The sequence below is a fragment of the Nematostella vectensis genome, chromosome 8 (genome assembly GCF_932526225.1).
Source record: "Nematostella vectensis chromosome 8, jaNemVect1.1, whole genome shotgun sequence".
NCBI lineage: Eukaryota > Metazoa > Cnidaria > Anthozoa > Actiniaria > Edwardsiidae > Nematostella > Nematostella vectensis.
Window position 1 is genome coordinate 13,346,601 of NC_064041.1, and position 26,981 is coordinate 13,373,581.

General features: G+C 39.5%; 2 protein-coding genes across 3 annotated transcripts; both read left to right on the forward strand.

Annotated features, from left to right (window-relative positions):
• Positions 1 to 594: 594 nt before the first annotated feature.
• LOC116620290 lies at positions 595 to 12,570 on the forward strand. Its single transcript, XM_032386048.2, has 5 exons — positions 595 to 1,004; positions 4,487 to 4,604; positions 5,483 to 5,571; positions 11,382 to 11,585; positions 12,290 to 12,570. The coding sequence occupies exons 1-5, from the start codon at positions 644 to 646 to the stop codon at positions 12,307 to 12,309; spliced, it is 792 nt and encodes a 263-aa protein (XP_032241939.2). The 5' UTR covers positions 595 to 643; the 3' UTR covers positions 12,310 to 12,570.
• An 8,996-nt stretch (positions 12,571 to 21,566) lies between these two features.
• LOC5516243 (ficolin-2) lies at positions 21,567 to 26,545 on the forward strand. 2 transcript variants are annotated; one of them, XM_001636288.3, is made up of 4 exons: positions 21,567 to 21,992; positions 23,544 to 23,928; positions 25,798 to 26,086; positions 26,311 to 26,545. In XM_001636288.3, exons 1-3 carry the CDS (start codon positions 21,648 to 21,650, stop codon positions 26,055 to 26,057), a joined length of 990 nt encoding a protein of 329 aa, XP_001636338.2. In that variant the 5' UTR covers positions 21,567 to 21,647; the 3' UTR covers positions 26,058 to 26,086; positions 26,311 to 26,545. The 2 variants fall into 2 exon arrangements, with proteins under 2 accessions (XP_001636338.2, XP_048587688.1); XM_048731731.1 differs by having other exon boundaries at positions 25,798 to 26,545.
• Positions 26,546 to 26,981: the final 436 nt, after the last annotated feature.

Here is a 26,981-nt window from a genome sequence, read left to right on the forward strand (position 1 = left end):
TATGGTTCACTTCACCCGGGCACTGCAGCAAAAAAATTCTATCTATACGTCGAATTATTCTCAATTCTCCTATCATCGAACCATTAATTTTTTTTTCCCCTTATGTTCCCATCGACGAATATGATATTAAGGTTCGAGAAGTCCTTTGCTAGGCAATTCATGTATTTATAGAAGGCTAAAAATGCCGCTAATTCTCCCGCCCAATATCGGCAATAACGTATCAGACTTCACTTGTCGAATAATATTTTGAATATAAACCGTTGTATTTTCATTTATAAACAATAACAAAGGAGTGGTTGATTGACATTCTTTAATGTTGCCTATGTAAATAGACGCTGATATAAAAGGAAGCAATTGTAATTATTTTAGTTAGAAGAGATTTTAATAAACATCTTTGTAGACCCACTTGACGTTATCTTTATCCTCCCGTACCAAGCTAGTTAACCCCCTTAACCCTCTTGTAAAGCAACCAATAACACGGAAATTCCTTAAATAAACTTTATCAGCTTAATCAGCGTTAGCCAGCTGAATACACAAGAAATAGAACAAGCGGTGTAAAAAATTGATCTGATTTGCTAACTAGCCGGCCATACCGCCAATCAACGACGAGGCGAACACTGTTTATCATCCTCAAATACACCTGATGATTGATCTTTATAATCCACATGCAATTGCGAAAACTAAGGACCTGACTTTGGTTGTCTTACCGAGAGGACGCGAGATGCCGCATCCCATGAGACTCGTGTTTCTCGCTGCCTGTTTCTATCTGTTGCAATGTCGCGTAGACTCGATCTCGTTCTTTACACCTCCAGTCGGCTACCATAAATGTTTCTTTACTACTTGTCACCTTCGGTGGCCTGAATGGAAGTCGCTCCCAGTCCCCAAAGGTTACTGTCGGGTTGAGAATCGACACACCGAAATCATCACTACGAGACACTATGGATACTTTGCGACTTGCCCCCCCTCTCAAAGATGTGGCTTCAATAGACAATCTCGACAAATCTGTGAGTAAAACACTTTATTCAACATCTATTTTTTTTTTTAAATTTGAAATTAGGCTCACAAACAATCAGTGTGTGGTGAAGTGCAACCAGACGACTTGAGACTGTAGTGGGGACGGTACCGGGCTTTAATGGATCAATTGAGCTTTAGGGCCACGGCAGTAATATTAAGATACCCGATGTAATAAAAAAATACCTGATGCTATTTATCGGGTAAAATACAAATACTGGATCGGGTAAGTAATATATTATTTAAAATATAACCGTTAACTAAAAGGGTTAACTAAAACCGTTAACTAAAATACCCGATGAAACATCTGATCAATTGACACTTAGAGGAGGTCCATGGACCCACTAGATTTTAAGGGTATGAACACCTGGCATTTTTGTGTTAAAACATAAAATAGGTCTTGGTGTGGCATTACAAAAAGATGCAGTTTGTTTAAAAAAAAGGTCGCTATATTTTCATTTCACATCACTTCCGGCAAGCCGAGGGATGTATACGCTTATTGCCGAAGGCTCGAGGTAATCAACTGACTTATTACAGATTGACAAAGGTTTCCACGCAAAAATGTGTCTCAGAATCTTAATCTTTGAAATTAGCATATTATTTCGAAAAGTTATTTCTTTTGCAATTTCTACGGCGATTAAAAAGGAAAACTATTAACAACCACATCGGTATGTGCTAAATAGTCACGAAAACTATTTTATCCTTGAAAACAAAGGCCTTGGTATCTCAATTATACCAAATACAAAGAAGAGTATTCCCTTCGCGGCTAGTTTATGACATTTCACAATGTTATATACAATTATCTATAATAGGGGCTAGTCGATAGCCGTTCTTTATTTGTAGGGAATAGTAATCATGCAATAAGCAAGTGATTTTCTTTACAAAAGGAGCGTTTGAATAAGATTTGTTGTACCCTTTAGTTTGCATAACGCTCGTATTTTTCTGAGATGGAGAGCGACGAAGACATGTCCGAACTGACAGAGAATACGTTTTCGCAAGCCGATTAGTTTCTTTCGCATTTCGGATTCCGAAGAACGCGAAAACGAAAACGGTGTGGGCTGTTCGTACTTGGCAAAAGTGGGCAGAAGGGAGTAATTACAACCAGAGCTGTGGCAGGATCGGATAGTTTCGTAAGTTTCGATAGTATCAAAGGTGTTCGATTGTAGGGTTGATAAAGATTGAGAGACGATGTCTGTAAAGTCATAAAGAGCGAGGGCAAAAAAGACCTGCAGATGTAAAAAGAAAATAATTTTTGAAGTTTGTCATGTTTATGGTCCAATAGATTTTAGAAAAGTCTAAAGTGCTATATGGTTGGGTTTTGATATTCAGCATGGAAGAGTGCAGGTAGTGAATTGATTTAATTGCTCATTATAAATGCAAGGGGGATGTATCTATATACATCCCAATTTAATTCATCAGCCCCGCTCTTCCTTGCTAAATATCAAAACCCTCCCCGGGCTCTTAGCTACTTGCCTATTAACGAGGTTTGTGCGTGAAATAAAGCTCTACGGAAAACAATGGAAACCGTTTCAATCATGTAATAATAATGAACAAGAGACCATGATGCAAGAGAACAAACCCCCCGTATTAGGGTATGTTCCAATGATGACGTCCGTGAAAGCAATTTTTAGAACAAGCAGTTATTTTTAGATACGCCTCTGATTGGTTAGCGCTCACGTTTCCTAGCAACATGAGTCTTACGCGCGATCACATCTTGAGCAATGTGAACCGGCAAAGGCTGTTTTGGAAATCTTTTTGACCGAAAATACCTTCCTTTTTTAATGCTGTGAAATAATCTTCCATAGAGTACGCCGGATCCAATCAACCGTTTCTGGGACATTGAAATGATTTTAGGCTCTGAGATCAACTTTCCACTGCTGATTTGCAAATTATAACACAACAATCAATCATAAATCTGTGTTTACAAAACACAATTCTCCTCCAATTCTCTTTTAATAAAAAAGATACATCCAAAACTTAATACCATTATATTAAGACAGGTATTTCACAAATAAAAGATTTCAAGTCTTTATAATGAAGTAAATCTTATTCCAGTGACAAGGGTTTCTTGAGTGACATTTCTGAACATTTGCGTGAAGAACAGAAGTTCATTCATCTAAAAATGTTGTAAATCAAAGAAAAATAAAGGCCTTTTTGTATTAAAATACATAACATAGACTCTGAGAATGCCTAGGTATTCTATGTCACCAATTGCAGAGAAAAAGAACTTTTTAGGAGTCTGCACGATGCATCTTGAAAACGATCTTCTTGTTAAAGATCTTGTTAAAGATTTGAGTTTTACTATCCTGTCGACAATGTATTATTTATTGCTGACCATATTTTTGTTACAGCACTTTGCAGCTTAAGGGTGTGGGCAGGTTTTTTACAAGCGTGCGTGTCTCTTTAAGTTTATTGAGAAAGATTTGGAAAACAACTGTTTTTTGGCCAAGGAACATTGGGTATATATAGTATTTTGCACCTAGAATGTTAAAAAAGACCATACAAGACTGAAAAGAGATCTAATTCTAAGGTTTCGTGGGTCTCATTTTCCCACCATGTAATAAAATGTTGCCAGAAAAGTTTAACGTATGAGCATGACCAAAATAGGTGTTCTAAGGTATGTCTCTCTCCACAGTTTGGGCAACCAGGCTGAACTTTAATATTGTCAAGAAACAAGAAACTATGTTTGTTGGTAAAATATTGTGATTAATTTTGAATTGAAACATTTTAAATTTTAAAGGTAGACTGTACAGCAGTTGAATTTGAGAAGCGCTTAGGTCTCCCTTATGAAATAGGACTTACGGGCGTAGGTTTTTGGAATTGAAAGTCGACAATGGTAGCTCGGATCCGTCTTGCTGTGATTTTGTCGTAGTCTGAGAACTATTTTGGAGGGTCTAAATTGGCAAGGCAATTTGGTGGATATTTAGTTAAGAGCTTTTTACCAGACGTAATTGTATTTGTTAAACATGCATACCGGAGAAATTGCGAAGTTTCAAAATAAAATTTTTGTTTTATCAAAGGAAAGCACTTTTTTTTTATCATTTTATCACCTCCCAAAAGGTCATTGACACACCTAACTCCCTTCCTGAGCCAGTCTTTGTAGAAAATTGGTTTGCCATCTAATTTTATGAACTGATTATTCCAAATGATCATTTCCTCCATACCGAAAAACACAAATTATAATAAAAAAGTTAATCAATTGTTGGTACTATGATTTCCCATTTCGAATATATATTATAATTAAATAGATAACCAAATCTTGTAATGTACCGCACTGACTATGATTTCTTATTTAAAAGAGCAACCTCAGGCAGCTTGGAGTTAGACTAAATAGCCCATTTTAGCATAATATGCAATTAATTAATTAACCACCTTTTGGCCGCCGAGGTCGCACCCCGCAAAACCTCCCCCCCTCTCCTTCCCCTATCTACGGGCACCACAACAGATAAAAAATGCTTTATGACATCGATTTCAGGCGGTTGCAGGGTTGTCTACGATTGCGAGCTTAAGGAATGGACGGGCTGGTCCGGGAGCGTCCAGCAAGGCGCGTGTGGACCACAGTCGAGAGTCGGACGATACAACGAAAAGTACAGGTACAGGCGCAGCCTGAAAACAGCTAATGATAATCACATTCTTTAAAAACTGCCAAGCCGGTTATTTTTGAAAGTCCACATTCAATGTTTTTTGGCGCGCTATAATCACATTCGTGATACGAATGTGCAATGAAAACAAAGTTGCAGCTTAGGAAATACTAATCACTAAGTAGATGACTACTAAAATATTACTATATTAATATAACTACAAACCTCACTGGAATGTCCCTGTTATTCAAAATCCTCAACTGCTTCACATCCTCGAGAGAAAAAAGAAAGCAAAAATACAACGTTAATTGTGTTTACTAGTATCAAAGTTATTTACAAATATTTCAACATAGCTCAGCGATAGAAGAAAAGAACACCTGAAATCCTCGGTTTATCCTTTTCTTCTCAAGTCTGCAGAGCGTGCTTTTTCGTGTTTTTCTTTGCTTACATTCTTTCGCCGAACTGGGGACGGAAAAATCAAGCACTCTTGCTTCGAGTCTTGCAGTAAGACTTACATTTATTGATGTTGACTTACATTTATTGATGTTGATTTGCCAGTGACATCTAGTATGAAAGCATTTCGAAATATCTCGTGGCAGTGTTAATTTTCTAAGAAAGTTAAATAATGTCCGCTCGTGTTCTATGGAATTTAGAGCATCAATTAACAAAAATCTGCTCGTGTTGAGTACTCGCAGATTTTTGTCAATTCGTGCCCTAACTCCCATAGAACACTCGCATCCATTATCTAACCCTTACGAATGGGACCTTTATTATGTGGTTAACAAAACAGCTACTTTATCTAAGATAAAATTACTATTAAAAACACAACTTGTTGGCCGTCGTTTGCACAACTATCAATGTTGAATCATCTGATTTTTCCTCTTGCACAGATTCGACACACGAATAGGCAGACCAGGAATAAATCTATGCCAAGGATACAGACACACATGTGGAGATGAATTCGAAAAGCGAACTTGGTGTGAGTAATGAGAGTCTATCTTTATAGCTTTGGCTTTTTGATGCATACTACCGGACTTGGTGTGAGCAGTGAGGGAGTGAGGGTCTATCTTTAGATCTTTGGCTTTTTGGTGCGAACTACCGATTGAACTTGGTGTGAGTAGTGAGGGAGTGAGGGTCTATCTTTAGATCTTTGGCTTTTTGGTGCGTACTACCGGACTTGGTGTGAGTAGTGAGGGAGTGAGGGTCTATCTTTAGATCTTTGGCTTTTTGGTGCGTACTACCGGACTTGGTGTGAGTAGTGAGGGGGTGAGGGTCTATCTTTAGATCTTTGGCTTATTGGTGCGTACTACCGGACTTGGTGTGAGTAGTGGGGGAGTGAGGGTCTATCTTTAGATCTTTGGCTTTTTGGTGCATACTACCGGACTTGGTGTGAGTAGTGAGGGTCTATCTTTAGATCTTTAGCTTTTTGGTGCGTACTTCCGGACTTGGTGTGAGTAGTGAGGGAGTGAGGGTCTATCTTTAGATCTTTGGCTTTTTGGTGCATACTACCGGACTTGGTGTGAGTAGTGAGTGAGTAAGGGTCTTTCTTTAGATCTTTGGCTTTTTGGTGCGTACTACCGGACTTGGTGTGAGTAGTGAGGGAGTGAGGGTCTATCTTTAGATCTTTGGCTTTTTGGTGCATACTACCGGACTTGGTGTGAGTAGTGCGGGAGTGAGGGTCTATCTTTAGATCTTTGGCTTTTTGGTGCGTACTACCGGACTTGGTGTGAGTAGTGGGGGAGTGAGGGTCTATCTTTAGATCTTTGGCTTTTTGGTGCATACTACCGGACTTGGTGTGAGTAGTGAGGGTCTATCTTTAGATCTTTGGCTTTTTGGTGCGTACTACCGGACTTGGTGTGAGTAGTGAGGGAGTGCGGGTCTATCTTTAGATCTTTGGCTTTTTGGTGCATACTACCGGACTTGGTGTGAGTAGTGAGTGAGTGAGGGTCTATCTCTAGATCTTTGGCTTTTTGGTGCAAACTACCGGACTTGGTGTGAGTAGTGAGGGAGTGAGGGTCTATCTTTAGATCTTTGGCTTTTTGGTGCGTACTACCGGACTTGGTGTGAGTAGTGGGGGAGTGAGGGTCTATCTTTAGATCTTTGGCTTTTTGGTGCGTACTACCGGACTTGGTGTGAGTAGTGGGGGAGTGAGGGTCTATCTTTAGATCTTTGGCTTTTTGGTGCATACTACCGGACTTGGTGTGAGTAGTGAGGGTCTATCTTTAGATCTTTGGCTTTTTGGTGCGTACTACCGGACTTGGTGTGAGTAGTGAGGGAGTGAGGGTCTATCTTTAGATCTTTGGCTTTTTGGTGCGTACTACCGGACTTGGTGTGAGTAGTGAGGGTCTATCTTTAGATCTCTGGCTTTTTGGTGCGTACTACCGGACTTGGTGTGAGTAGTGAGGGAGTGAGGGTCTATCTTTAGATCTTTGGCTTTTTGGTGCATACTACCGGACTTGGTGTGAGATGTGAGTGAGTGAGGGTCTATCTCTAGATCTTTGGCTTTTTGGTGCGAACTACCGGACTTGGTGTGAGCAGTGAGGGAGTGAAGGTCTATCTTTAGATCTTTGGCTTTTTAGTGCGTACTACCGGACTTGGTGTGAGTAGTGAGGGTCTATCTTTAGATCTTAGGCTTTTTGGTGCGTACTACCGAACTTGGTGTGAGTAGTGAGGGAGTGAGGGTCTATCTTTAGATCTTTGGCTTTTTGGTGCATACTACCGGACTTGGTGTGAGTAGTGAGGGTCTATCTTTAGATCTTTGGCTTTTTGGTGCGTACTACCGGACTTGGTGTGAGTAGTGAGGGAGTGCGGGTCTATCTTTAGATCTTTGGCTTTTTGGTGCGTACTACCGGACTTGGTGTGAGTAGTGAGGGAGTGCGGGTCTATCTTTAGATCTTTGGCTTTTTGGTGGGTACTACCGGACTTTGTGTGAGTAGTGAGGGAGTGAGGGTCTATCTTTAGATCTTTGGCTTTTTGGTGCATACTACCGGACTTGGTGTGAGTAGTGAGTGAGTGTCTATATTTAGATCTTTGGCTTTTTGGTGCGAACTACCGGACTTGGTGTGAGTAGTGAGGGAGTGAGGGTCTATCTTTAGATCTTTGGCTTTTTGGTGCGTACTACCGGACTTGGTGTGAGTAGTGAGGGAGTGCGGGTCTATCTTTAGATCTTTGGCTTTTTGGTGGGTACTACCGGACTTTGTGTGAGTAGTGAGGGAGTGAGGGTCTATCTTTAGATCTTTGGCTTTTTGGTGCATACTACCGGACTTGGTGTGAGTAGTGAGGGAGTGAGGGTCTATCTTTAGATCTTTGGCTTTTTGGTGCATACTACCGGACTTGGTGTGAGTAGTGAGGAAGTGAGGGTCTATCTTTAGATCTTTGGCTTTTTGGTGCGTACTACCGGACTTGGTGTGAGTAGTGGGGGTCTATCTTTAGATCTTTGGCTTTTTGGTGCATACTACCGGACTTGGTGTGAGTAGTGAGGGAGTGAGGGTCTATCTTTAGATCTTTGGCTTTTTGGTACGTACTACCGGACTTGGTGTGAGTAGTGAGGGTCTATCTTTAGATCTTTGGCTTTTTGGTGCGTACTACCGGACTTGGTGTGAGTAGTGAGGGAGTGAGGGTCTATCTTTAGATCTTTGGCTTTTTAGTGCGTACTACCGGACTTGGTGTGAGTAGTAAGGGAGTGAGGGTCTATCTTTAGATCTTTAGCTTTTTGGTGCATACTACCGGACTTGGTGTGAGTAGTGAGGGGGTGAGGGTCTATCTTTAGATCTTTGGCTTTTTGTTGCGTACTACCGGACTTGGTGTGAGTAGTGAGGGAGTGAGGGTCTATCTTTAGATCCTTGGCTCTTTGGTGCGTACTACCGGACTTGGTGTGAGTAGTGAGGGGGTGAGGGTCTATCTTTAGATCTTTGGCTTTTTGGTGCGTACTACCGGACTTGTTGTGAGTAGTGAGGGGGTGAGGGTCTATCTTTAGATCGTTTGCTTTTTGGTGCGTACTACCGGACTTGGTGTGAGTAGTGAGGGAGTGAGGGTCTATCTTTAGATCCTTGGCTTTTTTGTGCGTACTACCGGACTTGGTGTGAGTAGTGAGTGAGTGAGGGTCTATCTTTAGATCTTTGGCTTTTTGGTGCGTACTACCGGACTTGGTGTGAGTAGTGAGGGGGTGAGGGTCTATCTTTAGATCTTTGGCTTTTTGGTGCGTACTACCGGACTTGGTGTGAGTAGTGAGGGGGTGAGGGTCTATCTTTAGATCTTTGGCTTTTTGGTACGTACTACCGGACTTGGTGTGAGTAGTGAGTGAGTGAGGGTCTATCTTTAGATCCTTGGCTTTTTGGTGCGTACTACCGGACTTGGTGTGAGTAGTGAGGGAGTGAGGGTCTATCTTTAGATCGTTGGCTTTTTGGTGCATACTACCGGACTTGGTGTGAGTAGTGAGGGGGTGAGGGTCTATCTTTAGATCTTTGGCTTTTTGGTACGTACTACCGGACTTGGTGTGAGTAGTGAGGGAGTGAGGGTCTATCTTTAGATCCTTGGCTTTTTGGTGCGTACTACCGGACTTGGTGTGAGTAGTGAGGGAGTGAGGGTCTATCTTTAGATCTTTGGCTTTTTGGTGCGTACTACCGGACTTGGTGTGAGTAGTGAGGGAGTGAGGGTCTATCTTTAGATCTTTGGCTTTTTGGTGCGTACTACCGGACTTGTTGTGAGTGGTGAGGGGGTGAGGGTCTATCTTTAGATTGTTGGCTTTTTGGTGCGTACTACCGGACTTGGTGTGAGTAGTGAGGGAGTGAGGGTCTATCTTTAGATCCTTGGCTTTTTGGTGCGTACTACCGGACTTGGTGTGAGTAGTGAGGGAGTGAGGGTCTATTTTTAGATCTTTGGCTTTTTGGTGCGTACTATCGGACTTGGTGTGAGTAGTGAGGGGGTGAGGGTCTATCTTTAGATTGTTGGCTTTTTGGTGCGAACTACCAGAGAATGGGCTAGATCAGACAAGGGCAAGATGTGAGTACGTTTATCAGCATTTTAACCCTATTCAGACCGGGCTTTATGAGGCTTCCTCTGACCGTAACTTTTGAACCATTGGAGCTATTATGACCAAATTTCTGAAGAATCATTATCTGACAAAGAGGAACAAAATGATATATTGTGTTGTCATAGCAAAACAATATGACGTCATTATGACGTCATTTAATTGAAGGACATATGGTTATAAATAGCCTACCTTTCAAAACCTTTGCATAGAACATCCAAAATCCAAATAAGTTATCACAATCACTTCGTTTTCAAAAAGCGACCGATATTCTTAAGAAAATACCTTTGTGACGTCACGATGACGTCACTTAAATGAGCAGAAACGGGTAATATTTATGTTTTTTAGATTTGTATTTCTGTATGTCTTTTTTCGATGATCTTGCAGTAGACATATATTATTAGTGACACTGTTTCTATGACAACAATATATGACACCTGTGACGTCATTGATTGGCATGGTACCTTTAATATAGCATAAGTTTGCAACTGGACTCTTAATTAAAGTAATAATTTTTATATCTTTCCCAAAAATGTTTTTGGGAAGGATAAAAATAATATAAAAATTATTTTGCCAAATTTAGATGTTAGTTAAAAAAAAAAACAGCGAATTTTAGCTGATTATGTGGCATCAGCATCCGCCATCTTGATCCCCCATCTTGGATTTAATGAAATCTGAAGCTTTTTGACAATATTTAATCTTCGTTTCAAGTTGTATTAATAATTTCAGTTGGATATGAATGTTTTTTTGCTATTTTTACAAGCACTATTTCGAGAAGGTCAAAAATTGACAAAAAATACACCACCCCACCCCCTAAAATAGAGATGTAAATTTTTATCGTGTTTTTTCAAAACTTGGTATAAAACGTTTATATAAAATGGATTTACGTTGAGCACGTCGTATTAATAGTTGATCTTAACGACTTAAAGCGTTTTGCCTAATTTTCATTAAACCTATGTCTCAAAACTTGGTTACTATGGTTACCAGGGTACACATATCAAAATTTTGTTTACACCAAACTGATCCCAGATAAATTTTAGGAAAAGACATCAAATTTCAATGCTCTAGCTCTACTAGTTCAAAAATTATTACAGATCAAAGGTGCTGGGGCCCTCAAAAGCCCCCCCCCCCCCCCCCCGGTCTGAATAGGGTTAAGGAATTTAATTAGTTATTCTACAAAGTTGGCTTTCACAAGGGCACTAAAACCAAAACAAGTGAGAATCGGTTGAACGCTTACGATTCTTGTGCCCATACTTTTACGTTTTACTGAGAACTACCCTTTAGAATATAAGTAATGTACTACGTGATTTCATTGAAAAACATTATATTCATGTTAAAATCTTTTGCTAGACCGTTCCTAACTTTAAAATGATAACTAGGGCCCGTACACAGGCTTTTCTTGGGGGAGTGCGAAATCTGAAAAAAACTGGACCAAATTTTCCATGGGGAGGGGAGTGATTTTTCTGATAAAATCTGACCACCTACAAAAGAACAAAAAAGCATTTATTTAAATTTATTGCAGTATTTTCACGGGATATTTATTATCAGATATGGCTACAAAAAATGTGACTTTAAGATTTATGACACATCAGATTGTTCTAATTCGCCTATGCTTTAGTTTTGTCTACAAATACACGTCTATTGCAATCCAGAAGTGGCCTTTTTACTGTTGTGGGGGGGGGGGGGGGGGGGGCACCCTCCCCCTGGGCACGGGCCTGTAAATATTAAGAGATACCACATTAAAATACCATTTGTCGCAGGCTCGTGTCGCCAAGCGCAATGCACCCTGGGTGACTGGAGCTCGTGGACCGATATGTCGTCGCCTGTCAGTCACGATCACTGCGCCTCTCAACAGCGTCTCCGCACATACACGCTCATCTGGAAATACATTGAAAGGCGAGATGACTGCAACGGCGTGTTGCCGCAATCGTGCCCTGCGGACGTCCAGGAGACTCGAGAAAAACGTAAGGGGAATCGGGCAGAATGGCTGGACATTTCCGTATGCCATAAATTAAAAGAGAGAAATCACTGGCGAGTTACCTCATTAACTAGCCGGCTGGAGGTTCAAATTCATATAAATACTTGCACGCGGTGCTTACAAAAAATAACATAAAAAAGGGACGCGCAGGTCTAATGGACCTTCAACAAGGTAAGAGCTTGCCCACGGGATTTACAAGAGACGTGAGAAAAGTAAGCGCTGAGAAAAAGGTAAGCGCTTGTTTTCAGAACCTACAAGAGATACGAGAGATAGAAAGTGCTTTTCCACGGAACCTATCAGAGACACGAGAAAATGGTAAGCGCTTGCCCACGGGACCTACAAGAGACGCGAGAAAAAGGTAAGCGTTTGTCCTCGGTACCAATAAGAGACGCGAAAGATAGGTAAGCGCTTGCCAACGGGACCTACAAGAAACCGAGAAAAAGGTAAGCGCTTGTCTACGGGACCTACAAGAGACGCGCAAAAAAAAGGTAGCGCTTGTCTACGGGACCTACAAGAGACGCGAAAAAAAAGGTAGCGCTTGTCTACGGAAACTATAAGAGACGCGAGAGAAAGGTAAGTGCTTGTCTGCGGGATATCTAGAGGCCCACATAAATCATCTCGGCTTGTCCCATATATTTGTAACCAAACTACACCAAAAACCATCTAAAACTCTTTCATTTGTTTCTACAGCTGATTGTGCAGCTGATTGAGTGGCCAGAAAAAGGAGCTAGCGATATGCGGTTCTTGGAACAACATAATCAACTTGTATCCGTGGTTAAATAATCATATTCAATTGTATTTAATTGCATATTCTATTGTTAGCAAATTAGATTAAACTTGACTACAAGCGATATAGTATAAACTAGATGGTTTGCATAGAAATTGTGGGAGTAGGAATTAAATAAACATACGTTGGACATGATCTTTCGAGCATCAGCCTTTCGTGAAAGTAAATATTTTATTGCCTCTTGTGTGTGTGTATTTGTGTATTTGGGTGTTGTGTATTTGTCTGTAACTAAAGGGAGCTACCACATAGCTTAGTGATTGGGTTATGGTTGGTTAGGCTTCGGCTATCAAGCCAGAGACCCCGGGATAAAATACGAGGTACTATAACCACTCCTGAATGTTGCCATATCAAGAAAATTCAGCCAAAAATTGTCGTTTTTGCCAAACGCGGTCACTTCCATAAGATTAAACTAATTTATTCCTTTTTTGGAAAAACTGCATGATTCTTGTATTTTTTTTTAGTTTACCGTATCGTACCGCAGGTGCTTTGTAAACCTTATGACTTGGGAAGAGAAAAGCAATGACTGTGGCCATCTTTGGTCAATGGAGAAAGTATCTGAAAAGAAACTAAGAGTCCTCGGTACCAGTCCCTCAAAACGACAACGTTTTCTTCATATGCTATATAGGCGACGCTTTTTATTAGAACTAAGATTCAGCCAATCAGAATAAGAATAAGTAATTTTATTTAGGTGACATCATCTTCAAGTTCAATTCAAAACTTCTATAAAATGACGGACTCCAGGATAGGTCACGCACACAGTCTTATGCTCAAAGTTTTACGAGATTGAAAGCGAAAGCGATTGAAATTGAAACCTAATATTACAGAAATTACGGTGTCACATGCAAGACGGCCTGCCACTGATTCATATTTTCTAGAGTTTAGTTCTCTTACCCCGTTGACTTTGTATTCCAATCAAAAGCTAGTAATTATTGGTTTTACTTTTCAAGCAATACAGGTGGTAAACACAGGGGTGCATACACCCTTCTTGGCCACCAAAAAGCAGTGATACCATTCTTTCAAAATAATTCCCCAGATTTTAAGCCATTTTTAAAAATATCAACATATATGCCATCCTCAACTCCTCTTCCTCAGCAAATCCTGGCTACTCCCTGTCATAGGATGTCAGCTTGAATTTTTTTCCGGTGTTTTTTTTTTTCTTGTCTACACAAGCAAGTTATTTATTTTCTCAAGAATGGAAATGAAGCACGATTGCATATGATATACATTAGAAAAGTGGTAGACAACACAAGTGAATAGTATAGAATATTAGCTCATAAGCTCATAGTCTTTAAACATCTGATCAAAATCATGTATAGAATGCAAAATAAAAATACTTTATCAACATTGATACATATCTGTATTTGGATACTAAGCACAATGTGTGATCTAAAAGCATGGGGTGGCTTGCTCTACTCCAGGTAAAGTTTGGTTTCAGCTATAGTGGGATGGACCATTAAATATGCCCTCTTGGATAGGCCAGGGTCTGAGAGTGTTTCTGTTTCTTTTTTAAAACCTTGCCCAGCTAATGGCTATAGAAGCCGCTCATTGAGCAGCAGAGGGAGTCTTAATCAACTTTGTACCAAGTACTTCAAATTTTAATCAGTCAATCTTTATGACAAAATATTCAAACTAGCAGGATACTGTCTACAACATTATGTTCCGTGGACTTTACTTATATCATTTAGAATCAAATCCCTATATAGACTAAGTTGTAGTTGTACTTGAAAAACATGATGTTATTTACAGATGCGTTAATTTCTATCATTTAAGCTGTACTCTATCGAATTCCGAACAAAAAAAAACGTATAAATAGCTATAAAAAGCTACATTTGAAGAAGGAAATCTACTGGAACCCAGGCTCCTTTTTTACATCCCTCTTGCTATCATACAAATATTATAATAATATGACTGATTTCCGTCCATCAAATAAGCACAATAGATGGTGCACATGAATTTCACCAGATATTTTCTTTCAATGAGCTGTATAAGCATTATATTAAGGGTTACATGCTTTGATTCAACCAGCGCGGCTGTAATTAATAGGCCCGTCACCAGGAAAAAATCAGCTACCGATGAGGGAGATTTTTCATAGCCTGTTGTGCGTTGATAAAATAAACCATGACAACTCGTATCATTTGTTTATCTTTCCATTACGGCCCTATGTTATTTTTAAAATCAAATTATCACAATTGTTACCGAGGCGAGATCCTCGCTCTACCCCATGCTAGTTACGGGCCAAAGCGGCCAGTATATAGATCGGCAGTGGTGGCCGGCGTTTACGGATATGGCGCTCAAAACCATCTGACCGTTTATAACTTACATAGAATAATTCTGGTTTACGTAAGGTTTGGGCCTAAACGTGTCCTCCTAAGGTTGACGCTAGTACCGTTGACACTAGAGTTTTTGTACGCTTGTTGTTTATAGCACCGTCGAAGGAAAAATTTTCTGCTTGGCAAAGAAATCCCAGCGGATCCTGCACACAAGCTAGCATACGCGCATCATTCTGAAAAGTCTCTTTCAGTTTATTTCAGAATGACTTTTTTCCCTTTATTACAATAACGGTCCGCCGATCCTGATTGTGCGCCTTAGAAAAAGCCTCTAAAACTCTGTCCTTTAGTAAAAATCGGTTAAAGGATTTTTCATTCCCGAAATCCACCAATCGTGTCACAAAAAAGGTACGTACCATTTTCAACAGCTTCCACTTATATATTCTGATAATATATTATATTCTATAAGCCTGACAAAAGCTCTACACTTTATTTTATCATTCTCTCTCGCTTCTTGGAGACCTCTCCTTTACTTATGCTCCACGGCTTTTTCCATCCCTGAGGTCATGATTTATACATTTTTAAGTTAATTACATAGTCCTCTATTGCTGCGGCGATTCTTTGGAGGTTGGTTGTTATCCTGTTTAAAGCATGCGATACGTTCAACCTCGTCACTATAATGCACACGTAGGAAGAAATAAGCACTGTTTTTTTCGCAGTTACCCTTCTAGTCACCTTTTTTCGTTCTTAAAGGCTTTTGAGCATTTTAATACTCAAAAACACCGCAAATTTGTGATAATTCCTGTGCTATTTGCGACAAAGAGTTTCTACAGATTTATCTACAGAACATCTAAATCCTTTAATATTCTCAAGAAAAGATTCACAAACTAATTACTTTTATTGAGGAGGCATATCTAAAGCATCTCGTTGTTCTGTGGTGTCTAGTTTACATATATTTACAAAGCTCCCTATTAAATCCATCTCTACCTCTTTTTAGCCAAACGTCAAAATACCTGATAATTGCGATTATCGCAGATTTAGAAGAAATACATTTAAATTCAAGACAAAAGTTCATATTTAGTAGGTTTTTGACATTGTAAGTCCTTGATACATAAATTATGAGCCTTTGTTTCACGTAAAATACGCGATCTTATGTGGTACTTACGTATACTATGCCAATATAAGCCGCCATCTTGGATAACCGTGAGGGGGACTGGGTCTAGCCTTGAAGACTTTTTTTTCTTAGATAAAGCGTTTAAATGCAGCCAACGACAGTTTTATCTTGAAATATTAACAATCAGATATTTCGCCTTAGTTTTGGAAATACAAGGTCTTTTAAAGTTCACCACAGGATGGACGCTTTTTATTCCGTTATTACACGAAATCCTCAAGTGGTACCGGTGGGCACCGGTCTCAATATTAATTAGCGTCCTCTTGGCTATCTTTGTGCCAAGTTTGGTGCTTTTGTCCGCTATGTATAGATTGAAACACTAAGCGACCGGACTATATCAGATTGTAGTATAATCAGGGAAGGGTCATTATTTAACGGCAGGATAGGAGGGGGCTGCTATGTTTGGGGGAAGCCACCTAAAGAGTGTGAAATTTCAAATGTTTTCTGGGGAGAGCCCCAAAACTTCTCCTGGCTACCTAAGTCAGTGCCCCCCCCTCTCCCCATCCCCGCCTCACATAAGAATATAAATGAATAAGAATAAACGATCACTTTCTACATGAAAGAGGTCGCTACAATAAAAACCATATAACATCAGATTCAAGGGTTTCGCGTGCTGTCAGACTATGGAGAACAATAAGAACACTTTCTAGTTAAATTCTCAATTTACAAAGAACTAAAAAATACTCTTTCCCAACAGCTCAATCGACATTTCCCAAACTTTATAGATTTGATAGCTCGAAAAAACACCACAGCATTGTAGCTAATTAAATGTATGACTGATAGCTAATGTGCATCCTCACGGCACTATATAATTAAATCTGTCCATTCCATTCACATACCATACCATACTTTATCCACACCATATATATTTTAGCGTACATTGGTTTGTGTAGCTATTACAAATTCACAAAAAAGTGACATATCAATCAGCGGGTTTCGATTTTCTAAATGATCTATAAGAGCCTGTGGCGAACGCCCGGGAGACCTGTGATTTTCTAAAACGATAGGGACTAGGCTCCATACACAAGATGGCTGCCAGCAAAATCGTAGTAAACACGAATTCCTGCAAGTTTACGTGGAAATTCTCGACTTGCAAAGTTCCAGAGCGACAAAAAAGCAAAAAATTGGTTTCAAATATGGTATGTAGTGCCTAATAAGGACACGACCGAGCGAGCTAGAAAAACAGTTTTTAAAAAAAAGATTGATTGATATGAGTACACAGTAACAAAAACAGTAACAAAATATCAAGCATACATTTTTCTTCTTTTGTTTTTTGTACTGCATAGATTGCTTTTTATTACAATTTTGGGTTTACTAATTGAACCAAAAAAATATCAACTAAGCAGCCCTCGCCCCCCCCCCCCCCCCCCCGATAGATAATTACCTTTCCCTAAAAACGGAAACTTTAACTGGTTATATTGACTTGTGCTGTCTCCGTGTAAAAGGAGAAGCTCGCTAGGTGTACCTTTTATTTGCATGATGGAGGTAATGCGATGACGCAGCATAAAATCGTGTTAGGGGAACCTTTGAACGAACTTTTATCTTTCAACACTAAAAATATTATTATTCCGGAGATAAAGGTGTCCCAGGTAAAAGGGAAATTGCAAAATAAGTCCAAAAGATGAACCACCAAACAATGAGAAGTAAAAATATTGCTTGGATTTTGAAGCCAGTTTTTCAAACGTTTTTCTGCGCGCGGCGCTGACGTGCACTGGAATGACGCCATGAGTGCGCGTTGTTGTGAAGTTTATTTGTCTTTTGGTAGGATTAGAAATAATTTTATAAAAGAAATAAAACAGTTTTTGTGCCTTCATTGAGTTTTGAAAACTGTTTGTTTGGGGAATTCTCGAGCAGATCTCAAGCACTCGACCTGTGGTCTCTTGCTCCACTGGTATGAATCAACACAAGGTTGAAAAGATATGTAAACACATTGACCCCTCAACCGGCCTGTACCGGCTTTGGGAAGTACCCACAACCCAAAAAACTCATAAATGCAAACTAAACACAACAATATGAAGATACTCAGGCATCAGTCTAAGGGATAAATGGTCTTGAAGATATGCATCCAACCAAGGTGTTGGCAACTACTCTTAAGCCAAATAATAGCACAGGTTCTTTGACAAATTTCAAATCGAACAAGGAAAGAAAAGCAGAATCACCCCTCTCAATAAAACGCTCAAAATACAACACAAGGGAAAGAGATCAGCGAACACAGCTCAAGACACAAATAGATACCTTCATTCTGATCCTCCAGGTTCATTTCCATGGCCTCAAAACACAATGTCCACTCCTTGAAGGCTTGTAAAACCATAAAGATGCCTTTACGGATTGAAAAGCATTCTGGGAGATCCAGAGAAAAATTCACCAGGGGAGGGCCAGTCAACACTCCTCTCCCCAAAGTCAGATGGTTTCTTATAAGTCTTTTCACCCAGAAGCCAAACAAATCAATTCCAGGTCATACAGACCCAGAATAGCAGTGTAAACAATTTTGGAATCAATTTGGTTTCAGAAAAGACAGCATTTAGGAGAGCTGTGGTGATTTATTAGAAAACTATTTTCTCATCCAGGCAAAGCCAAACAAGAAAAAATCATCATGATTCCACCTTTGCTTGCAAATATCCATAAGCAAAGCACTCAATTATGCCCCAAAAGACTTCATGATGTCTTGAGACACTCTCCTAATATGCTCATAGCTGTATTTTTTATGAAAAATACAAGCAACCATCAACTTGTGCTGGCTTCAGCACAACGACGAGCGATTAAAAGTAGTGACCGCAAAGCACTGTTGGAAAGCTTGGATACCGCTAACTAGGTGCAGCTGTGTTTGACTTTGACGGGCTGTATAAAACTCAGAATAGGGGGGGGGATCTGTTTTCAGTCTGTTTTTTTTTTGTAAATTCAGCTCAAAAATAGCCAGGAGTCAATGGGTTAAGCGCCACTGCGAAACAGAGTGGTTGCGCTAACGTTCGCTCGAAACGTCAGCGCAACCACTCTGTTTCACAAAGGCGTTTAACATACGTTTTCAACCTTGTGTTGATTCATCCCTTGTCTACACGCCTACGCAGACCACCTAGTTTTTCTACATCTTGCCTGTAGTCTTATACCATCTTGCCCAACTGATCTGCTCTCGAATTCTCCCAAACAAAAACACCTCGGTTTTTAAAAATAAATGAAGGCACGCAAATAATTTTTATGTCTTTATTATTATATTTTTATTTTATTTTACTTTTTATTATTTATTTACTTTTGTATATCTAATAAGGTTTTAAAAAGTTTCGAGAAGTTTCTACTGAAGACACACGGGTACAGGTGTCCGCCTGAGTGGCAAGTCTTTGATGGAGACTATAAAATGCTAACTATAAAAAGCCTGATACAGTTTAAAAAGTGGTGTCCTTCCCTATAAAAACCATGTTACAAGGTTACAAAGGGGTTCATATAGCAATCTCTTATAAGGTTCTTGCACCGGCAAAAAATTATGGTGTGTATTTAAAAAAAAATCCTACTCAAGTGGTTTTGGATAACCATCTATTTTTCATATATGCTATTTATTTTTCTTTACATCAAAAAAATCTCTCGCGTCCGTATAGGTCATATGTACTTTTGTCACCCACCCTCCCCTCCTTACAAAGTATAAATTGATAAGTGTGTTCCCCCTTGTCTCCCACGGACTCGTATTTGTAACGTCCCTATATGTCAGGCGTTCAGTAGCTTGTTATAGCGTCCGTATGGGTAATTTTGACGAACTCAAGTATATTAAGGCCTGGGTAGATTGCTTTTAGCATCGAATATAACTTTTTGCCATAAACTTTGTTAACATCGCCTTCAATTCGTTCTTTTTGGCAAGATGATTAAAGTCGACGGCCTTAACATTTTCGTAATGTTTTCTTGCTGGTGATGACGTCACACAATAGATCACGTGACAAAATAGTTTTTTGCCTTTCCGCCAGTGGGAAAAACAGCTTGGACAAAGATGTTTACTAAATAAGTGTTGACTTTATGTGTGTCATATGATAGCGTTTTATCATCCAAAATTTTCTCTGCCGTTAACAAGATATTAATTATTTTGTTAAGTCACGTGACCTGCTGCGAATTAAAATGTTGATTTGTGACCGAAAGGCTAAACTTTTCTTGCCGGTTAAGACATCAGTGTGCAGATGTGTTTCAAAGGAACATAAAAACATGCAATGTTTTTTTTTTCATAGCGTATCCACCAGCGGATAATTTTTTGAAATATTGATTTGCAGAAGTCACGTGATCGGCTGGATGACGTCATCACTCAAAATAAAATATTACCAATCAGCTAACATTGCCGAGTTTGATGTTTTGACCAAAAATGGTGCATTTAAGGCAATGTTAACTCACTTTAAGGCAACTTTCAAAATTTCAACTGTTTTAGATTAAGATCCAAGCCTTAATACACTTGAGAACGTCCCTATATGTCACGCGTCCCTATATGTAGCGTCCTTATATGTCAGGTAGCGCTACGGGCCCCGGTCGAATTTTGTGCAAAATGCATGCTTATTCGGCAAAGTAATTGAATTATGGGGATTCCAACTATATATTTTTCGGTGTATATCTACAGGATAAATAAAGTATTTGAGGCAAAATTTGCAGTTACTGCTAAGAGCATTGAGGTAAACAAGTAAAGAGTTTTGAAACCCTGTTTCGTTGGGCGATTATAATTTTTTTGGCAGATTTATAATATTATTTCCTATACAGGGCTCCAAGAAGAAAAATGGCTTTGCGATAAAACTTGCCATGTGTGTAGTAGAGCTAATAAGAAAGAAACAAGCGAGAGTTTTTCCCAAAATTCCATAATACAATTGCGTGATCTTTTCTGATCTTTTGAATTTTTTTTAATTGCTCTATTTTCCCCGCAAAAAAATTGTTTAAAAAAACTCCCGCTAGATTCTTTGTTTTATCATTGTGATCGAATATTGCTAAAAAATCCGCATGGTTTGACAGATAAACAATAGCATCGATTGAAATTCATTTAAAATCTGAAATTCGACCGTCAAAGCAGTCAAAATCCGAAATCCGTGCACAAAATGTCAACAGATCCATGATCCGCCGTATTTCCAAAATCCGCCAATCCGCTGTAATAATCATCAAAATCCGTAATCCGTGAGCATTTCGAGACTGAATCCGCCGATCCGAGAACCTATGTCATGTCAATCTCATCAACCACCCTTTTCCAAACTGATCTTTAGTAACTGTTTTTTCTATATCCCCCTATATCTGCAGTCAGTTTTGATCAATTCCATTTCAATTCCATCAAATTCATTAAGATTCATTCTAATGTAATGCTTCCTAGCGATACAATTTTAAAGTTGTGCAGAAAGAAATAACTCTACACCCATAGAGGTTTGGAGTCCCATTGTGAGCATTGTGGACGAGTATTCTGGAATATGCCCCCTACCAACTTATGAGCTATACGTGTCAGCTGCGAACTGATTTTGCTAATTATATTGGAAAAAAAATATGTATCTTACTGTCTGAAAACTGAATAGCACATGTGCATGTTGACTTGAAAGTTGTTTACTTCAGTTCTCAATATCCTGCGAACTTGTAGCGACTCTTTTGAACACTTTAATCGCCTTCTGTACCTTACAAAATATTTGAAGCAATTTCATTGGCAAGCACGGAAAAGGTTTCAGCTCACACCCCGCTTGCAAGGCGCTGATCAATCAAAAAGCATAAAATTTAATTCCTTTGGCTTGAATAATTGGATATTGACGAAGAGAGTCAGCTGTGTGAGTGCTTTATATATTTTTTTTTTCTGTTATTGAGTGCAGAGCGGCTCTCGAAAGCAGTCTATCCAAGATGCAGTCATTAACGTTTACAACAACTTTAGTTTTTCTTTGCCTTTTTTCAACGGGGTTTTCTCAGTCCAATGATGGAACCCATTCTAACTATTTAGCAACCGAACATGGCAAACGATCCCTCGCAAAGTTGGCAAAGTCTGTACAAGTTGTGGACGATTTTGCGTGTGTTCGGGAGTGTACTCGCGTCGAGGGAGTGTGCACATCCGTAAATTTCTACAAAGACAAGGACTCTGATGGCAAGCATCTTTGCGAGTTACTCACGGACGACAAGAAACAATGCAAAGGTGACCTGGTAAAAGATGGAGAAGTCGACTTTATCAGAGTCAAGCAACAACCGCCCTTGGTGAGTCACTTATGATTTTATCGTTTTTCACTTTTTTTCAATAACGCTTTTTCGAGAAACACAGGGATTTTTTCTGGTGTTCGGGTCGCAGTTAACGCAAAATTATTGAAGTTCTGCTTAGTTCTGTTAAGTTTTTGTGCCACACCTAAATCTCTGTTGGACGCCGCCTTAGATGTTTCTGGATGAGTGGAATAACGGTTATTGTTCCATTTCTGTTAGTTTTACATTGTTTGTTTTGTTTTTATTCTGGTTGCCTTCAATTAGTTTTTGCATTTTTTTTGCTCTGCGTATTGTTTATTTTGATTTCAAACTTGTTTAAAGCTTGTCTTTTCTCGCCATATCAATATTTGGGTGACCTTCAAACCTGCTCGGTCAATCTCTTGGAGGCCTGGGTATCAGGGCATTTTAAGATTTGTGAGATAAAGATTTGACCAAGTGATTATTTTTTTCTTGACAAATTCTTGCCGCAAGTCTAAAAAATGTTTAGCTCTTCTAAATATGGGCATCAATGTCCATATAAGGTAATACAAACGAAGGACACTATCCATGGGGAATATGTTTGATATAACACTGACCTGTAATGATTATTGAGGTCTAACATTAGGTACACAAAGTATTCCATCACTACAATAATCCAAAGATTACTCGAGACCGCGACAGTTCGCGGAACTCAAACTGCTAGGATTGTCGATGTTTAGATAACCAAATTTGACGACATTCGCATTAGCAGCCTGGCTTGTTAACATAGAAACTGCGGATGTGCAAATAAATCTCGCTCGTTTCTCTGTGATAGCATGTGTCTCGATTAATAAGTGGTATTCATACTTCATAAGTGGTATTCATACTTCATAAGTGGTATTGATACTACATAAGTGGTATTCATACTACATAACTGGTATTCATACTACATAAGTGGTATTCGAACTACATAAGTTGTATTCATACTTCATAAGTGGTATTCATACTACATAAGTGGTATTCACACTACATAAGTGGTATTCACACTACATAAGTGGTATTCACACTACATAAGTGGTATTCATACTACATAAGTGGTATTCATACTACATAAGTGGTATTCATACTACATAAGTGGTATTCATACTTCATAAGTGGTATTCATACTTCATAAGTGGTATTCATACTTCATAAGTGGTATTCATACTACATAAGTGGTATTCATACTACATAAGTGGTATTCATACTACATAAGTGGTATTCACACTACATAAGTGGTATTCACACTACATAAGTGGTATTCATACTACATAAGTGGTATTCATACTACATAAGTGGTATTCACACTACATAAGTGGTATTCATACTACATAAGTGGTATTTATACTACATAAGTGGTATTCATATTTCATAAGTGGTATTCATACTTCATTTACCAAAATCGTTATGTAGATATCACAATAAGCTCCTCCAGATCAGCCTGTTGAATGGATGCTTTCTCACGTCGTGTTTTGCGGTATTTTTTGGTAAGCGCCGGATGACAAAGATCCTTTAAGCGTGGCATAATTATTTTACCTTTTTCTACCTTTGCAGCTTCCGTCTTGTGCCGAGATCCAATCAGAACACCTTGCTCACACCAGCGGCATATTCCCCATCGCCCTCACCCCCTGTCATCCCCTCGACGTCTACTGCGACCTGGGCACTAGCGGAGGAGGCTGGACTGTCATCCAGAGGCGCGTGGACGGCTCGGTGGATTTCTACCGAGACTGGGACGACTACAAGCGGGGGTTTGGTAACAAGGAGGGAGAGTTCTGGCTGGGGCTGGATAATATCCACGCTTTGACGTCACAGAGGCGGTACCGTGTGCGCTTTGACTTGGAGGACTTCGAGGGGAACACCCGCTACGCCGAGTACGACGACTTTAGAGTTGGTGATGAGGCGGCGAAGTACGAGCTTGTTTCAGTTGGTACATACTCAGGTGAGAACCACAAGCATTCATCATTTTCTAGAGAAGGGGGAGCTTGCCCCGGACCTTCCGGTGTGCGGTGTTTTAAACTTTCAGGCTTGATACTGGAAATGGGCTCGCCTTTTGTGTTTCGTGATTTGTTTGTCACAAAGCCTTGTGGCTGATTTTGCCCCTTGCCATTTAACACAGGTCCTGATTCGATTCCCGAGACCAGCTTTTTCTCTTTCTAACTTTATCGCCCTCGCTTGATCTTGGATCCGCATTTTGGATGTTTATGACTTATACTTTTACTCCAAATGAACACGAGTTTTAACATATAAATGGACCGGGAGGAAAAATGAAAACGATACTCAGACTAGGGAATCCATTACGAGAATCACCATTACTAATATTAGGGGAAAATTCATCACATTTTTAACACATTGACCCCTCAACCCTCAACAACAAGATGAAGGTACTCAGGCATCAGTCTAAGGAAGACATGACGGAAAACCTGGAAAACGCTCAATTGGAGATAGAGAAAGAAGACATAATTTCTTACAATGGCTATAGGATCCTTGTATTACGGACTGATTTTCAAAACAAATAACGTGAGGCCGAAGTGCACATAACCAGATTTTGGCTTTTTAAGATAAATTTTCCTTGATCATCCTTGCGCTATGTATGAGCTCAGGGACGAAAAGCTCAAATTTCAATACACTTTACAAAAAGTCGCATCAATTTAAAAAAGGTCGCAGGTGATATTTTGTTTGCTATAATTAACTAAGTACTCAGAAAAACTTTCCGCCTTATTCGATGTGAAAAAAACGTAATGTCGTAATGTTTTTCCGTCATGTCTCTAAGGGATAAATGGCCTTGAAGATATGCATCCAACCAAGGTGTTGGCAACTACTCCTAAGCCAAATAATAGCACAGGTTCTTTGACAAATTTCAAATCGAACAAGGAAGGAAAAGCGGATCACCCCTCTCAATAAAACGCTCAAAATACCACACAAGGGAGATAGATCAGCAAACACAGCTCTAGACATAAATACATACATTTATTCTGATCCTCCAGGTTCATTTCCATGGCCTTAAAACACAATTTCCACTCCATGAAGGCTTGTAAAACCACGTAGAGAGGGGAGGGCAAGTCAACACTCCTCTCCCCAAAGTCAGATGGTTTTTTTTTATAAGTCTTTTCACCTCGAAACCAAACAAATCAATTCCAGGTCATACAGACCCAGAATAGCAGTGTAAACAGTTTTGGAATCAATTTGATTTCAAAAAAGACAGCATTTAGGAGAGCTGTGGTGATTCATTAGAAAATTATTTTCTCATCCAGGCAAAGCCAAACAAGAAAAAATCGCCATGAATCCACCTTTTTGCTTGCAAATATCCATAAGCAAAGCACTCAGTTATGCCCCAATAGACTTCATGATGTCCTGAGACACTCTCCTAATATGCTCATAGCTGTATTTTTGATAAAAAATACAAGCAACCACCAACTTGTGCTCGCTTCATCACAGCGACGAGGGTGGAAAGCAAGGATACCGCTGACTAAGTGCAGCTGTGTTTGACTTTGACGGGCTGTATAAAACTCAGAATAGGGGGGAGGTATCTGTTTTCAGTCTGCTTTTTTAAATTCAGCTCAAAAATAGCCAGAAGTCAAAGTGGGTTAAACAACGCAAGGAATGAAATTTCTGAAAATTGAATACATTATTAAATTCTGACTTGGCGTGGCGGTTCTCTGCCCCTGGGGTTTAGACACCTCTGAGAAAATCCCAAACTGACCTGAACCGGGACCTCTGACTCAATAAGTGTGAAAGTCAGTCGTATGGTTGAGTTTCCTGTCCTCTATGTACTATCTTGAGTAATAACGGTCCAAACTTTGTTTTCTAGGTACAGCTGGTGATAGTCTCTCAAGTCACAAAGGTTTATATTTCTCTACGCGAGATCGCGACAACGACGAGAACAATAATTTATCTTGCGCAGTAAATTTTGAAGGTGCATGGTGGTACGGAGGATGCTTTGAAAGCCATCTGAACGGCCGTTACCACGTGAGCTCATCTAACGCGTTGTATCATGGGATAATCTGGAGACACTGGCATGAATATGAATACTCACTCAAGAAATCAGAAATCAAAGTGCGACCTTATTAGGAGCCGACCATTTGATATATGACGGGCAGGTAACAGATTTTTCTTGTTTTTTCTTTCTTATTTTTTTGTAACTCGTAGTTTTTTTTCCTATGAAGCATCTCCATCTAATTTTGGAAAACTAAAATTGCCTGATACTCAGGCTATCTGTTCCGAGGTTGGTCGCTTAATATTTTATTTTTAAAATGTCCTTAGCCGATTTTTTTCTAGAGATCATGGCCTGCTTATCATTATTTATTCTTTTTATTTCTTTTAGGGTGAGGTATCTCGTTACTGAACCGTCGATACCATATGGTCTGTCCCTTAAAACCCACTAATCCGGCATGCTTGGTAATTGTTTTCTGTTTTAAAAACCAAAATTTTTCAAAAATAAACCTCTACATTAAATGGAATTTTTTTAAAGTAAATCACAAAAATTAATTTTCTTATGTTCAATGGCGTTCTTTGATAGAAGAAAAATAGAGGTGATATTAAAGTTTGATTTTTTTACACTCTCCCTTTTTTTTGACACAGCCGTATTAGACAACTTTACGGGTACGAAATCCTACGGCGATTTCACTTAGATACGTTGAGACTTTCTTTTGAAAATTTTTTAGGCTCAGGGTGAGCATGTAGACTTTTATTTTCACTTTAGCCAGGTTATCAAAACTGAGCCCAGTACAATCTGCCGCATAGAGAAATATTATCGGCGTCTTAACTGATACCCCAACTAGTGTCACTGGTGAGGGGGAGGGCCCACGAATGGTCCCCCGAAATTTGGATATGCTCACAGTTTTCGGCTAATGCTCGCATGGTCGCGCAATTTTTTCCGCCGTGCTCGCATTGTATTTTTCGATGTGCTCGCTGCCCGATTTATTCAAAAGCTAACAATGCTTGATGTCGCATAAAAAACGGGGTGCTCGCAAGCTCTCAAGTGCTCGCCAAATA

Coding starts and splice junctions, on each gene's coding strand:
- LOC116620290 (XM_032386048.2), top strand. CDS start 644: ATGATTGATCTTTATAATCCACATGCAATTGCGAAAACTAAGGACCTG. Junction 4,605..5,482: donor CGATACAACGAAAAGTACAG/GTACAGGCGCAG, acceptor CCTCTTGCACAG/ATTCGACACACGAATAGGCA. Junction 11,586..12,289: donor CCAGGAGACTCGAGAAAAAC/GTAAGGGGAATC, acceptor TTGTTTCTACAG/CTGATTGTGCAGCTGATTGA.
- LOC5516243 (XM_048731731.1), top strand. CDS start 21,648: ATGCAGTCATTAACGTTTACAACAACTTTAGTTTTTCTTTGCCTTTTT. Junction 21,993..23,543: donor TCAAGCAACAACCGCCCTTG/GTGAGTCACTTA, acceptor CTACCTTTGCAG/CTTCCGTCTTGTGCCGAGAT. Junction 23,929..25,797: donor TTCAGTTGGTACATACTCAG/GTGAGAACCACA, acceptor TTTGTTTTCTAG/GTACAGCTGGTGATAGTCTC.